Source organism: Myxocyprinus asiaticus, chromosome 17 (assembly GCF_019703515.2).
Source record: "Myxocyprinus asiaticus isolate MX2 ecotype Aquarium Trade chromosome 17, UBuf_Myxa_2, whole genome shotgun sequence".
Classification (NCBI taxonomy): domain Eukaryota; kingdom Metazoa; phylum Chordata; class Actinopteri; order Cypriniformes; family Catostomidae; genus Myxocyprinus; species Myxocyprinus asiaticus.
The window spans coordinates 45,392,688-45,408,118 of NC_059360.1; the positions used below are offsets into that span (position 1 = coordinate 45,392,688).

Here is a 15,431-nt window from a genome sequence, read left to right on the forward strand (position 1 = left end):
TCGCTGTGCCCGATGTCCATAAATACACACAGACATGCTGCATTACCTCCGTCCTGCCATCTGCCACTGACTGTAATATGCACTGCCACTGATATAATGACGTCCAGAACCCCAGAAACACTTTCTCACAGATCAAGAGTCGGTTCACGTCAGTCAGTGTGAATCTGAGGGTGTTCTGAACTGCTGACTTGGTTTTCACAGATCTCTTTCTGAAGTACAAGTAAACTTAAAGAAATATTCCGGGTTCAAAACAAGTTGATCTCAATCGACAGCATTTGTGGGATAATGTTGATTCATTTTGACTTGCCCCTTCATTTCTTTAAAAAAGCAAAAATCTGGGTTACAGTGAGGCACTTACAATGGGAGTGAATGGGGTCCAATCAGTAAACGTTAAAATACTCTGTTTCAAAAGTATAGCCACAAGATGTAACAATATGTGTAACATGATGTTAGTGTGATTAAATCGCTAACTAACCTTTTCTGTGTAAATGTATAGCCAATTTTGCAACTTTATTGCCATGACAATGTCAACAAACCCTAAAACTCTAAAACGACTGTAAAATGACCATTGAAACAACTTTACAGCTCAAGTAATTCACATAAATTTTTTTTTTTTTTAAGAAAATTAGCTAAATTATTTCGTGGTAATCAACATTTTTATGCCACAAATGCTGTCGATTGAGCTTAACTTGTATTGAACCCGGAATATTCCTTTAAGTCTATTCCACACATAACTCTATATGATATATTGTTGATAATCTTGATTATCTGTACTAGTAGAACTACAATTACTACTGTAAAATCACAACTAGATTTTATTTTAGCTCACTGCCACAATGCTAGGCTGTTGCTACGTGTTTGCTTAGCTAAGTTGCTAAGTCTTCCAAAGGACTTGTGTCAGCGTCGTGAAATATATTGAACTGAATGGAGTGAAGGATCTTCTTGTGTTGTAACGTGCCAAATAAAAGTAAACCCTGTTGACCTTTTCAAGGCAAAAAATGAATATCGGTCAACTTAGAACACGCATCATCATTATGTGGTTAGTGTCAGCGCTAAAATAATTTCCCGCAAATTCGCCAGTTATTATTTTCACATGCAAATGAGCTTTGCGGCAAACTTGAGGCAAATTGTCCAATGTTGTCAAAGGTTTGCTGCAGGTTCACCACTACCGGTGAAGAGCTGCTAACTTCTAGCAAACATTTGTGGTGAATCACAAGCTCATTTGCATGTGAAAATAATGAGTGACAAATTTGTGGCTAGTTTGCCAGAAGATTTTTTAGAAGGCATGATATCTAAATATCATACTGAATAATTTGCTTTTTCATATACCATGGTGTTATACATGGTAAATTTGTGAGATGATTTTGAGGTCAAGAGTTTTAAGGTAATCCTGCTTTACCCTGTACACTGCATCTAAACCTCATTTAAACAAACTGGCATGATGGAAACGTTTGCTGTCTGCTGCCATCTACCGGCAACTTGTGTTTCTGCATGTTGAGTTCAGCAATCTGAGTCTTTTGTGAGCTTGTATTGCTCACCATATTTGTTAACAAACTTTGTGAGCAGAAAACTGTCCTATTCAAGATAAATGAAACAGAAGTATTCTTTGAAACCTAATGGATGAATCTCACAGAAACTGTCAAGAAATCTTAACCCTCAATCAAAAAAAAAAAAAAAAAAAAGAATTTTTTTTCATAATTTTCATTGAAAAAAAATAAAATAAACGGCCAATTCTTTGAAAAATTTAAGTATTAGTTCACCCAAAATGAAAATTCAGTCATTGTTTACTCACCCCTGTGTTGTTATAACCCTATATGACTTTCTTTCTTTTTCTTAACACAAAGGGAGAATTTGTGAAAAAATGTTGTGCTCAGTGATGTCATACAATGGCAGTTTGTGGTGACCACCTCTTCAAGCTTCCAAAGAATGCAAAAGTATAATTCAGAAGTCTTATAAATTATTCTATGAGACTCATGATTGTTATGAAAGCATATTATAAGTTTGGTGAGAAACAAACTGAAATCTAATGTATTATTTAGTGAAAATGTTCAGTAACCGTTGATCTCTCTTGGAGGGGCCTGGGTAGCTCAGCGAGTATTGACGCTGACTACCACCCCTTGAGTCGCAAGTTCGAATCCAGTGCATGCTGAGTGACTTCAGCCAGGTCTCCTATGCAACCAAACTGGTCCGGTTGCAACTGAGATTCATCCTCCACCACCCGGGTTGAGGCGAGTCACTACGCCACCACGAGGACTTAGAGCGCATTGGGAATTGGGCATACTAAATTGGGAAGAGAAGGGGATAAAAAAATAAAAAAATAAATGACCACTGATCTCCTGTGTGCATTCATGATAGGGCACTAGAGCAACAGTTCATGCAGTGACCTCGCGACATTGGAGCGTTCAACGAAAATTAGTTTTGTTTGTCTAAAAACAGGTCCTCCACAGCGATAGTGACAACAGAACACAACACAGCTGCACAAAAAATAGAGAACAGAATCTACTAAACATGTCTGAAGAGTCTGTAGTCGAAGAATTTATGCATTTCTATGCCCAGCCCGGAAATAAAACAAACATAGAGGAGGCTATAGGCAGCCACAGTCACACCGTGTCCAAACCTGACGACAAGCAACACACGATAAAAGGTATATTTTCTATGGTAATCAGAGTTTTTGTCCTAACCAGCAGTGATGAGCGACGGTACATTCTATCGATCACTTGTTTTCTATTTTCAGTATCACGCAGGTAACTCCGTCCGCTGAGAACTGGCACCGGTCCAAAAAAAAAAAAATAAGGCTGGGCATAGAAATGCATAAATTATTCAACTACAAACTCTTCAGACATGTTTAGGAAGTTTTGTTCTCTGTTTTTTTTTTTTTTTGTGCAGCTGTGTTGTGTTCTGTTGTCACTATCGCTGTGGCGGACCTGTTTTTAGATAAACAATGACTGAATTAAAATTTTTGGGTGAACTAATCCTTTAAGATATTATGCATTGTGACATTATTTTCATGGAAATTAAGCACATTTTCCCCTCAGTTCTCTCTATTTAATGCACAACATCTCATTCTCGTTAGTGTAATGCGATAAAATTATGCATTATTTAAATTGTAAAGTATTTAAACATTGTGGTAGTATTTGTTTTACTGAATTTATCGTATGCTGAATTTAATAAACAATTATTTTGTCTAGACAGAACGATTTTCATTACTGTATTACAGTTAAACAGATGGGAATTACAGATATTTAAAACAGTAGTTTTTAAGGGAAATGTGCTTTATTATTCGGAAAAATTATTTCACGATGCGAAATGTTTGGGGGGTTAAAAATAACTGTCTGGAATATATCTGGCATTCATTCTGTTTAAATGCATACTTCATATAACCAGTTAACAAACTTCCACATGTCAAACTTTTACTGTTTTTCTTTCTCCTGAATTAGATTTCATCCGGTCAGCAGCATATGGGCCGTATCTCGTTACACATCCTGTGAGGTTGTTATCTAGAAAGATTAGTGTGTTCAGCTTTTGTCAGGGTAATATTACCTACTTTACCCCCGTCATTCTTAGTCACTCTCACAGATGCACATTCTACGTTTATTAAACTGCGGTCGCAGTATCTGCTCTTAGTAAATGTGTGTAAGTGGAGCTGACTGTCCCACAGCTGTGGAGAGAGAATGAGAGAGAGAGAGAGAGAGAGAGAGAGAGGTTTTGGAGCTCCACCCTGCTGATCTCACGTCATGTGCTCTCCACCGCTGGCCGGCGCCTGTATGATGCATGTGTGTGGGTCACTCCTCTATTAAGAGCAGCGTATATTGTTCTGTAAGTGTTCAGGAAAACTTTCACCTCTCACACTGTGCTTCAGACATGTTGAGGAGAGAGGAACCACATGCTAGTCGCTAGAACATTGGTGAGTGTGATATTTCAAAGGATTTTTTGCTTTGGTCTCCGGAGGAACTTGTAAACTTACATATTCTGGCTATAGACTAATTGAATTAGTGTTGTAGTACATTGTGTCAATGCTCTCTTTAAGATATTACTGGTTTATGTGATCACATTATTGTTTGTTTTCGTATTACAGTGCTTGCAAGGCAGCATTCATTATTAATCAAACTATTATTATTCTTTTTTTTTTTTTTTTTTAGAAACTAGAAACTTTGAGTCAAATTTGAAAATCTCCCGTTGCTTATATTGACATAATGTTCACCATTCAGAATCTAATTCAGCAACGATGTCGTCTTAATATTTGCGTACATAAATCCAACTAAATTAAAGTGTGTTTAATTCTTAAAGTAAGGGAAAATTAATTATTTTGTATAAGAAAAATGATGTTGTCTCTAAAACCAAGTCTTATAATCACATACAATTTATTTTGTTTTCAAGATATTTCGAGATTTGTATCGAAAAGCAAGGCAAAATACTGATTAAAGAAATCGCAAAATGCAACTTTTGTAGATGGAATTAATGTTTTTGGCACTTGGCCTTTTAAAGTCAACACTGTAGTCATTTCTGTTGTGAACAGCCAAACATTTTGAGATGTCTATTTTAAACAGGATGAGATGAAGAATACAAGTTAAATTAAAGGCAGGAAGTGGCTCAGAAACAGATCAGAGCATATGTATTTGATTAAAGAAGCTCTTTGGCTAGACATTTCAGCACGTTCATCTGTCCCGCAGGCTGACTGAGAGAACTCCAGGATTTCCCCTGACACGCTTGGAAATGTCTGTCGCTGCAGAATTATGGTCATTATTTATAAACTTTTAAGACATTTTGAACTTTACATTTTTATGTGGGCTAATCAATGACAGCGATGGAGCTGGAATGCATCCTTGAGAATTCCGGTTTTGTGTCATTTCCTGCTGCTCAGCGCCTAAATGTGTCTTGGCAGCTGTATGGAATATGTGAGAGAGCTTCTCATGGTCTCATGGTGAGATCCACCAGTTTGTGTGTGTTTGTGTGGATGTATTTTTGGCTGTTTGATGTGTGTCTCAAGTTTGGATCTCTGGCTGCTATCAAAATGAATCAGAGGAGAAAAAGAATGGGCTTTAGCTGAGAATTTGTGACGGGAACATTTGCAGCTAGATTGTCATATTGTCTGAAGAAATTGTGCTTGGTGCTTGCCCATGTAAAAGTCACTGTCACAATGCTATGGTTGCCAGGGCGTTGCTATGCAGTTGCTAAGGTGTTGTGAGTGTTTTAGCATGTTATGCAGTGCTAGGGTGTTCTGAGTGGTTGCTAGAAGGACATTTCTAAAGTTCTCTGGGTAGTTGACATGGTGTTGTTATGTGGTTACTAAGGTGTTCTGAGTGTTTTTAGCATGTAGCTATGCAGCTGCTAGAGTGTTTTGAGTGGTTGCTAGTACGATGCTAAGGTGCTCTGGGTGGTTGCTAAGGTGTTCTGAGTGTTTTAGCTAGTGGTCGACCGATTTATCGCCGAGGCTGATAAATCGGCCGATATTCTGACTTTTTTTAATGATTTAATTGAATATAGTGCTAAATAATAATTATTATAAATTATTATTATTATTATTATTATTATTTGCAATTTTATGTTTGTTACTATATTAAATTGTGTGATATATCGGCATTGTATTGGTCTATCGGCCACCCTGCTCTCTGGATATCGGTATCAGCATTGGCCATTAAAAAACCCATATCAGTCGGCCACTAGTTTTAGCATGTTGCTATGCCATTTCTAAGGTGTGTTTGGCTACTTGAGTGTTGCTAAGGTGCTCTGGGTGGTTGACATGGTATTGTTATGTGGTTGCCAAGGTGTTCTAAGTTTTTTCTTAGCATAATAACTTGCTATGCAATTGCTAAGGTGTTTTGAGTAATTTCTAGGGCATTACTAGGGTATTCTGGGAAGTTGACAGGGTGTTGTTATGCAGTTGCTAAGGTGTTCTGAGTGGTTTTTAGCATGTGGTTATGCAGTTGCTAGGATGTTTTGAGTGGTTGCTAGTATGATGCTAAGGTGCTCTGGGTGGTTGCTAAGGTGTTCTGAGTGTTTTACCATGTTGCTATGCCATTTCTAAGGTGTTCTGATTGGCTACTAGGACAATGCTAAGGTGCTCCTGGTGGTTGACATGGTATTGCAATGCAATTGCTAAGGTGTTTTGAGTAATTTCTAGGGCGTTACTAGGGTACTCTGGGTAGCTGACATGGTGTTATGCGGTTGCCAAGGTGTTCTGAGTGTTTTTAGCATGTAGTTATGCGGTTGCTAGGGTGGTTTTAGTGGTTGCTAGTACGATGCTAAGGTGCTCTGGGTGGTTGCTAAGGTGTTCAGATTGGCTACTAGGACGTAACTAAGGTGCTCTGGGTGGTTGACGTGGTATTGTTATGTGGTTGCTAAGGTGTTCTTAGTTTGTTTAGCATAATAACTCTCTATGCAATTGCTAAGGTGTTTTGAGTATTTTCTAGGGTGTTACTAGGGTACTCTGGGTAGTTGAAATGGTGTTGTTATGCAGTTGCTAAGGTGTTCTGAGTGTTTTTTTTTTAGCATGTAGTTATGCAGTTGCTAGGGTGTTTTGAGTGGTTGCTAGTACGATGCTAAGGTGCTCTGTGTGGTTGTTAAGGTGTTTTGAGTGTTTTAGCATGTTGCTATTGTAGGGCTTTACTGGTTGTTTAGATCAGTGTTAATTAATAATTAATAATTATTTCTTTAGTTATTAATTAATATTTAAATTAATTAATTGAATCTAACTCATTAAAACCTCATATGGGGCTCCAGTAAATGTAGTGTGCTATGTTTAGGAGCAAGTTTGGTTATTAGCAATAATTCATAATTATCAAAGATAATTATTAATTATTAAAATCAATAGAACATTGATGAGAATCAATGTTAGCTTTTTTAATCCTTTAAAATCAACAATTATCAAAGATAATCGTTAATTGTTAACATCGATGAAACACTAATTAAAATGAAACACTAATTAAAATTAACACTAGCTTATTGATCATTCAAATTCAACAACCATCAAAGATAATTATCAATTATCATAAATCAATAGAATATTAATAAGGATTAACATTGATGGGGCACCACCCTGGAATCAGGGACTAATAACCAAATAGTAAAACGGTCTCAATATTAGATTGTTTTCTTAGGAAAATCAACAACCGAAGAATATCGATTTTCGGGAAAAAAACAATGAATGAAGGTTTGAATCCGAGCACTGACATCCCGTCAGCATGACACAGGTGTATGCAAAACAAACCAAAACACTTCTCTTTGTAATATAAACAAAGTTTATTTATGCAGTAATATCAATTAATAATTAATACAATGCAGTCAAGAAACTTCCGACTTACAACTACAAACTAAACAGTGATATAATTAGATATGGAAATAAAAATAATCCTATAACACATAAGGTGTGTGTGTGTGTGTGTGTGTGTGGTTAGTACAAGAGAGAGAGAGAGAGAGAGAAGTGACAGCCCTAAAGCCAATTTCGCGATTGTGGGAGAGAAAGCAGCTGTTAGTTTATCACTCAGAGACGCCGGTGGACGGCTCATAAAAGTCCTGCGTTATTTGACTCTTTCATGGATGAACTCAGTTGCTGTCTCACCCGCGATGGCGAAATTTCTCAATCCAATTTGGTTGGACCACAATACAGAAAAACAAATTTGTGATAATTAATACCCTGAGTATTAATAATGAGCGGACATGGCGGTCGTAAAGTGTACAAGCAAAAAAAACCTTGAAACACAAGAATAACACACTATAATATTCTATCTCTGCCCAGACGTAAACCTCTTACTTGAATCGCATGAGGACACAGGTAGAATGTGTTTTCCTCCGTCCTTTAACTCTGACCCGGTTCCTTGAGGCTCGGGTGATGACGGGAGGCCGTTTCCTCGCTCTGTCGGCGGGCGGTATGGCTGTTAATTCTTGGCGGGCTGGCGGAGAAATCAGAAATGTCGACTTGATTGAAGATGGAAGAGAAATCTTTAATCTCTTCACTTCTGTAGGCAAACGGATGAAGATGCGAATTGCTCGGCGGTCTCCTTCGGTTCGGTTGAACACAGAGTAATCTCAACTCGTCCAGCGAGATGGAGATTGTATGGCCACAGTTTCAAGTCGGACGTTACTTCCTTGTGCCACGAGGTTGCACCTGAGAGCAGCGAAGAGCTGCGTCCACAGGCTGCAAACAAAGTTGCTGGAAGCAAATCCCGAAAGCATTTCAGAGGTATTTCAACTCCTGATGATGTCATGGTTTGAGGTGCGTTCTGTTGTGTGCCTCATCCAATAGGAATTGAGAGTTCAATCCTTTAGTGAGCAAGGCTTAATGGGATTTTTAGTCTGTTTTGGACTCCCTTTGTTTGATTTTGGCGCGATTTTAATCAGTATAATTTACGACTTGGAATGTGGGGGCTTGAGTTAGGTTTTTACGACTGTGTTAGGCCTGCCGTTATCTTCTATCTGAATACATGAGGCCCAACACTGTACTGTTCCTAGGGTGTTCTGATTGGTTGCTAGGACTTTGCTAAGGTGCTCTGGGGGGTTGACATAGTATTGTTATGACACCTCAAATCTTGTGGCTTGTGCTATCATTTTTCTAAGTGATCAGACTCACGATTTTCATCTAGTGGATGTTAGAATGAAGGAAGAAATCCCAAGCCATTTCTAGCGACCAGAAATTCATACAGACTTGGGGGTGGTCTCTTTTGACTTGAGCTTTTAAGTAAGCAATCACCCAAAACACTCTAGCAACCAACTAGCAACGACCCAGACCCCATAGCAACATGCTAAAAAAACTCTCAGAACACCATAAAACCGCATAGCAATGTCCTGGCAACCACCCACAACACCATAGTATCATGGCAGTGAGTTTTTAAGAAAATGTTAGTGAGGTGGTTCCCCCACCTCAAAAATCCCAGTTTGACCAGTACTGTGCCTACTGTGTCTTCCGTATTCTCATAGATACAATCTAAAAGTAGAATGACCACTGTGAAAACTTTGACCTACTGTTTATATTTCTTTTCCCACATTGCTTTAGATAATAATTTAAAACAGGAGATTTTCTTTAAATAATCAAGCTCATATAGGGTTACAAAGTTAAACTGCAGTTTGCTAAAAATGGCTCAAATTTAGTGTGCTTTTTTTTTTTTTTGAAAACCCTGTAACTTAATATCAACATAGAGAGAGAAGATCTGAAGGCACAAAGATTCTTATACTCTTTAGATGAAATGAGACGTTTCCTTCATTCCGCTGAAAACATGCACTTTCCTCCAGTGCGAGAGGCACAAGGTCTCGTGGTCGCCCGATCTGTGACTAGCTCGACTGTCCTCGAAGAGAGAACCATTCATTTGTTAAGTAACATGCCCTCGAGTCAAAAGCTGCACGAAATCTGGCAACTTTTCATCAGTTAAGAAAGGCAGCGATGGGAGAAGAGAAAAGCTCTGTAGTGTGATGGGCCAGTCTGAGCTGCCTGTGATAAACACATTTTTATGGACCAATCACATGGTCTGTGCGCTGTTTACAATGTGAGTCCCATTTATTGCATGCAAACAGCAATTTTGAAGCAGAAGCCATGTATGTGTGCATGAATGGTATATTGATCATAACAGCATATGTGTTATCCCACCACCGGAAAGGTTGATGAACAAGGGTGACATTCTAGTTAAGGGGGTTTTAAATGAGGGTACAATGTCACATCACCCTGGACCTAATGAAAGCTAATTAAGCGTATCAGCAGCCTGTGAATCTCAGCATGATTTGTGGCGGTCTCGACTGAGCGAGCAGCTCATTTATCTTCTCCTCTCTCTATGGAGCCGCTCGAATGGGCCCTCACTGTCTCAGAGGAGTCGAGTGTACCTCCTCATTAACTGAGGAACCGTGGACTTGATGAATGAGATGACATGGGGTGTATCACACCAGCTATAATGGCTGTAATTCTCTTGTCTTGTCTGTCTGCATGACTCTATGGGCAGCCAAAGGTCACGGCACATTCACCTCAATTAGTTTTCAACAGCTCCTGGGAGACGATCTCTCTAAAGGAAACATTTATGTGACAGTAATTACATTTCACTCTGGCTTGTTACCAACTTCAAGGCATCAGCTGAACATGGAAAGGTATTTTAAGTTGACATATTTGAGATTCTAGTTTGAAATTTGCTTACCAGTGCAAAACTAAGAGCTGGTGTGTTCTGGGTGGTTGTTAGGCCAGTGTCTTGTGGTTGCTAATGTGTTCTGGATGGTTGTTAAGGCGTTGTCATGTGTTTGTTAGCTTGTTATGGGTGGTTGTAAGGGCGTTGTCCTGTGGTTGCAAGGGTGTTCTGGGTGGTTGTTAGGCTAATGTCATGTGATTGCTAATGTGTTCTTTATGGTTGTTAAGGCATTTTCATGTTGTTGTTAGTGTGTTATAGGTGGTTGTTAGGGCATTGTAATGTTGCTGGGGTGTTCTGGGACTGGGTGGTTTTTAGGGCATGGTTGTGGTTGCTAATGTGTTCTGGATGGTTGTTAAGGTGTTGTCGTGGTTATTAGCATGTTATGGGTGGTTGTTAGGACATTGTAATATTGTTGCTAGGGTGTTCTGAATGGCATTTAGGACGTTGTTGTGGTTGCTAATGTGTTCCGGATGGTTGTTAGGACATTGTCATGTGGTTATTAGCGTATTATGATTGGTTGTTAGGGCAATGTAATGTTGCTAGGGTGTTCTGGGTGGATTTTAGGGCATTGTCATGTGGTTGCTAATGTGTTCTGGATGGTTGTTAAGTGGTTTCTAAGTACAATTATTATTTAGTTATTTTTAAACACTATTCACATCGTATTTTATCAAACTACACAATGATGACTCTAAGAAATTATAGATATTACAGTTTCATTTTCTGTTAATGCATGATTTTCTGTAAAGCTGCTTTGAAATGATGTGTGTTGTGAAAGGCGCTATACAAGTAAAAATGACTTGACTTGTCATGTGGTTTTTACTGTATTATGGGTGGTTGTAAGGGTGTTGTCCTGTGGGTGATAGGGGGTTCTGGGTGGTTGTTAGGATGTTGTTATATGGTTGTTAGGTGTGGTTGTATGGTTGCTAGGGTGTTCTGGATGGTTGTTAAGGCGTTGTCATATGGTTGTTAGTGTATTATAGGGGGTTGTAAGGGCATTGTAATGTTGTTGCTAGTGTGTTCTGGGAAGTTGTTAGGCCATTGTCATGTGGTTGCTTATGCATTCTGGATGGTTAAGGCGTTGTCATGTGGTTGTTAGCGTGTTATGGGTGGTTGTTATGGCATTGTAATGCTGTTGCTAGGGTGTTATAAGTGGTTGTTTGGATGTTATGTGGTTGCTAATGTGTTCTGGGGGTTTGTTAGGCAGTAATAATATATAGTCTTACAAAAGTCTCATTAATTGATTATGAAATAATTCACTTCACATATACTCTTATCATATCCATTTCATTTTCTGATTTTTGTTTTATAATTTGCTTCCTTGTTTATGTCTTTTCAAGGCTGTCTGGGTGTTGAATGGAAGTCTTTGAGAGTTCACTGATGTGTGTAAATCTGAGCCAAGTCAGACTTTGGAAGTGGCACTTCCTCTAACAGCGCTGCTCAGTCTCTGGAATATTAATCACCCTCAATAATTTGCTCAGTGTCTGTGAGCATCAGCAATAAACCTCACAGGTGCACTAGAGAGACAGATATGGGGTAGTTCAGGGGCTTTTGGATTCAAAACGTAAATGAGCATTTTAGGCAGTATAAAATCTTATTTTAAAAGTCTCAGCAAATTAATAATATTCAGTTCTCACAAGAATCCTGTTTACAAATTACATTTATTTAGTTTCAGATAAGTTTTTTTATTGTTTTCTTTTTGGCTCGTTGAAGTGTTATAGCTTAATATTGCTTTCAAAATGTGCTGTGTTCTTTAAATTTGCTCTGAAATATATTTTGGCATCCTGCTGTTGGACAGCAGGGGTGTTAAATCCAGAAGCCTTTCCGGAGAGGTCGTGTTGTGATTTGTCTGTTTACTCCTCGATACTTTACCCATAAGCAGTGTGTTGTTTTTCTCAGATGAAGACAAGATGAATATCTGAATAAACGTCTCAGATATATATTAGGACTTATCTGGAATTCACACATCTGTCCACTACTGCGGTAGAATTTACTGGATTGTTCACTATGGAGAATGAAAGCGCAAACACTGATCAAGAAATCTGTGATGATTTGAGCACGCCAGACAGTTTTTCATATGTATGGGCAGACTTGATGGATATCTTGGTAAGTTTATTTTTTTTTTTTTTACACTTTTATTAGGGTTTAAGTGTCTATTATTTTCGTTTGAATACTAAAACATATATAAATCCTCATTTTTAGAATTTCGTTCTTTTAGTATAATTAATGTTTGGGATTCAGTAAGGATAGTTATATATTTATTTTTATACAGCTTTACTGCTCTCTATCATTAAGCCTGGGGCTTGATGAAAATTTGACATGAAAATTGAAAATAAGACAGCTTAGCCTTTTAAATGTCAGTGCGTGTAGCAACAGTTTAATGTCAAGTTTTTGTCTGTGCCGTGGGAAGTTTCAAACCGAGGTCCAAAAAGTACAGAGACAGATTTATTATTATTGTCGTTTAATGCAATAAACGTATTCTTGATGTTACTGAATTATTAATATCTTATTGTGTTAAAAATCATAAAACAAAAATACCAAAATATACAGTAACAATTGGGAGTACCATGGTATTCTTTGAAGTACTTTGCAGTAACATGTAAATACCCTGGTATATGAATATGTTAATCAATCAGTACCATAGTATATGTCTAGTATAAGTACAATTGATTATTACTTTCTGTATGAATTAATGGATTTCCTGTAGAGTTTGAGAAGCTGAACATCAGTATTTATTGTGTTTATTTGGGTGACATGATTCACTAAAGCTTCAGGAAGCTCATAAATACTTTGGGGAAATTTCAGGGAGATGAGCTTGCAGATCTTGAGATGTTGCTTTGACCTCAGGGTCTCAACTGACACAAAACGAGGGTCACGTATCTGTGTGTCGTACAATACAAGGAAGTCATGCTTTGAGAAATAGATTTTTATGGGATCTCACTGCGTGAATTTCTTGAGGTTCACCAGGGATATTTCTGCATGAAACACTGCTACTGACAGTAAAATGGAGGTCAGCAGGATATTTACCTCACGAAAGGGAAAGAATTAGTAAGAGGTTAAGTCTCTTGCTCTAGGGTACAGTGGTTATAGTTCATGAATCACACCTTGTGGAATTTGAACTTACAACCTTTCGGTTACCAGCACAGATCTTCATGCCACATCATCTCCATAGGAGTGGATATGCTTGAGTTTATCGGAAGGGGCTTTCAAAGTGATGCTCGATTGATTAATCTACTCTTTTCGCATTGTTCTATCTGGGAACTGGTGAAACACGCAGAAGAGAAAGTATTGACTGTATTGTGCTGTTGTGTTGCAGGATGGCTCCCTGGGAAACATTAAGGATCTGGCCCAAGAGTATTCTGAGTATTACAGCACATCATACAGTGAAGTGTGCGAGAGAATGGAGGAGTTACGCAAACGCAGAGTGGCTCAAGAAGCAGAGACGGTAAAATATATCTTTATCAAAAAGGGACATATTCTACAATTCTGTCCATAAGTTCATAAGTTAGTTTTGCATGACCATTTTCCACCATCTTTCTGACCCTTAGAATTCAATGGGTTGTATGTGCTACTGTACCTTTAAGACTTCTGATATGATTGGCTTACATGTTTTGATCCTATTAAATCTCTTGCATCACTTTGAAAATGGTAAAAAAGTGTCATTTGGCCACAGATGAAGCTTTGTGTGTGACTTGATACGTTATCTGAATACCAGAATGAGCAGTTTGTCATTGAGTGTTTTGTTTAAAAAGTTGTATGACTGTGTTTCTCAGGGAAAGGCTGAATCAACAACATCCCTTCAGCTGCGGTTGGAAATCCAGGTGGGTTTATTAATCACCCACAGTATGACAGACCCATCCAAGAAGTTGTACTTTATATTCAGTACATTTACACTTTTACACTAATACACTTTTTGGTGTTATTTTGAAAGGTTCTAATAGTGCCATTGTTTTTGTTTTTTTTTCAGTCACATCTGTATGTACAGTATGTATTATTTGTTGTTATGGAGGAGCAATATTGTATATTTTCTCACAGGAGTCACTGGGGCTGTCTAGTGCCGTGTCCACACCTGAGGTCGAGAGAAGGTATGTGAAATTGTCTGCGCGGTATTATCAATATTTCGCATCCAGTGAATCTTTTTAAACTTTGCTTTTTTTTAAAGAATATAATAAAGGAATGCAATGTAGATTTTAGGGGCCAAACGTGTCAGAGATAGACGCGTCAGAGATCGATGCAGCGCAACAAATGGAACAGAATGCAGGTGTCTCGAGACTTGTTTTTTAACGTTTAAAAACGCTGTGCTCCTGCAGGAGATGCTGAAAAACAGCGAGACACCACAACGGTCAAAGGCATCTGTCTAGCACATTTTTACAGAAAAACTCTAAACATGCTAAGAGGTCATTCAGACTTAACACATTCTTGCATTTAAAAAAAATGAAATAGACGCAACACAACAAACAGGTTGCAATGCAGGTGTCTCGAGATGCATTTTTAAAAGTTGAACATCTTTTATCTTGACACAGCATCTTAATGCTGCTGCGCAAGATGATAAAAAACAGCAAGACGGGGGACAACAGTCAGCAACATCTATTTAGCACAGGTTTGAACCCTAATGGGCAACAAATGGAACAGAACGCAGGTGTTTTGAAATTAGGGCTGCTCAATAATGGCAAAAATCATAATCACGATTTTTTGGGTCAATCTTGAGATCACATGATTACTCATTGACTTTGGAAACATCATGTATTTATTGAACTTTATTGAAAAAAAAATGTGTCTTTTTAATAGCGGATTTCCTTGAACTTGAAATGTAAACTGCACTGGGTAGGGGAGGAGACTACTGTCATATGATAATTATTTTATGTTACGTATGGTAGTCAAATAAATAAACGCCTCTATCGCCATCATTTACAGCAGGGATGCTCATAGTTCTATGGAATGAGATCTACTTTTTCATCATGTTATTGCAGCAAGATCTACCATGTACAATAAAGGCTATACATTATCACAATACCAAAATTTCAGTCGAAGGAAGAAATTTCAGTGCTTTTTTTAACAGCTTTAAAAGTTTTTAACAGCAGTATCAAGTATTCAAGTAAACATTCAGAATGAAATACAACATAAAACTACTACTGGTCTTCACTGTATGATTATAATACATTCATACTTTTTTAAAGCTACTAAAGTTACTCAGTCATGAACAGTGAGTGTTTTCTCATTTCTTGTTATGGTTGTTTGATTATTATGATGACACACTAGACGGCAGCAGGTCTATTAGCTTACATTTATACTTACAAGTCCGACATTTTAATACAAATCTGCTTTTTTCTCCGC

The 15,431-nt window shown here is 38.0% G+C and overlaps 1 protein-coding gene across 4 annotated transcripts in view; it reads left to right on the forward strand.

Annotated features, from left to right (window-relative positions):
• Positions 1 to 15,431, forward strand: part of sash1b (SAM and SH3 domain containing 1b) — a 143,859-nt gene that overhangs the window by 97,829 nt on the left and 30,599 nt on the right. The window contains exons 1-5 of one of the 4 annotated variants that reach the window (XM_051722216.1): positions 3,856 to 3,904; positions 11,997 to 12,203; positions 13,414 to 13,542; positions 13,871 to 13,918; positions 14,133 to 14,182. In XM_051722216.1, coding sequence (XP_051578176.1) covers positions 12,105 to 12,203; positions 13,414 to 13,542; positions 13,871 to 13,918; positions 14,133 to 14,182 — 326 coding nt within the window. In that variant the 5' untranslated portion in view covers positions 3,856 to 3,904; positions 11,997 to 12,104. Of the gene's footprint in view, positions 1 to 3,748; positions 3,905 to 11,904; positions 12,204 to 13,413; positions 13,543 to 13,870; positions 13,919 to 14,132; positions 14,183 to 15,431 lie in introns of those variants that run through there. The other 3 variants (XM_051722217.1, XM_051722215.1, XM_051722214.1) reach the window with 3 other exon arrangements.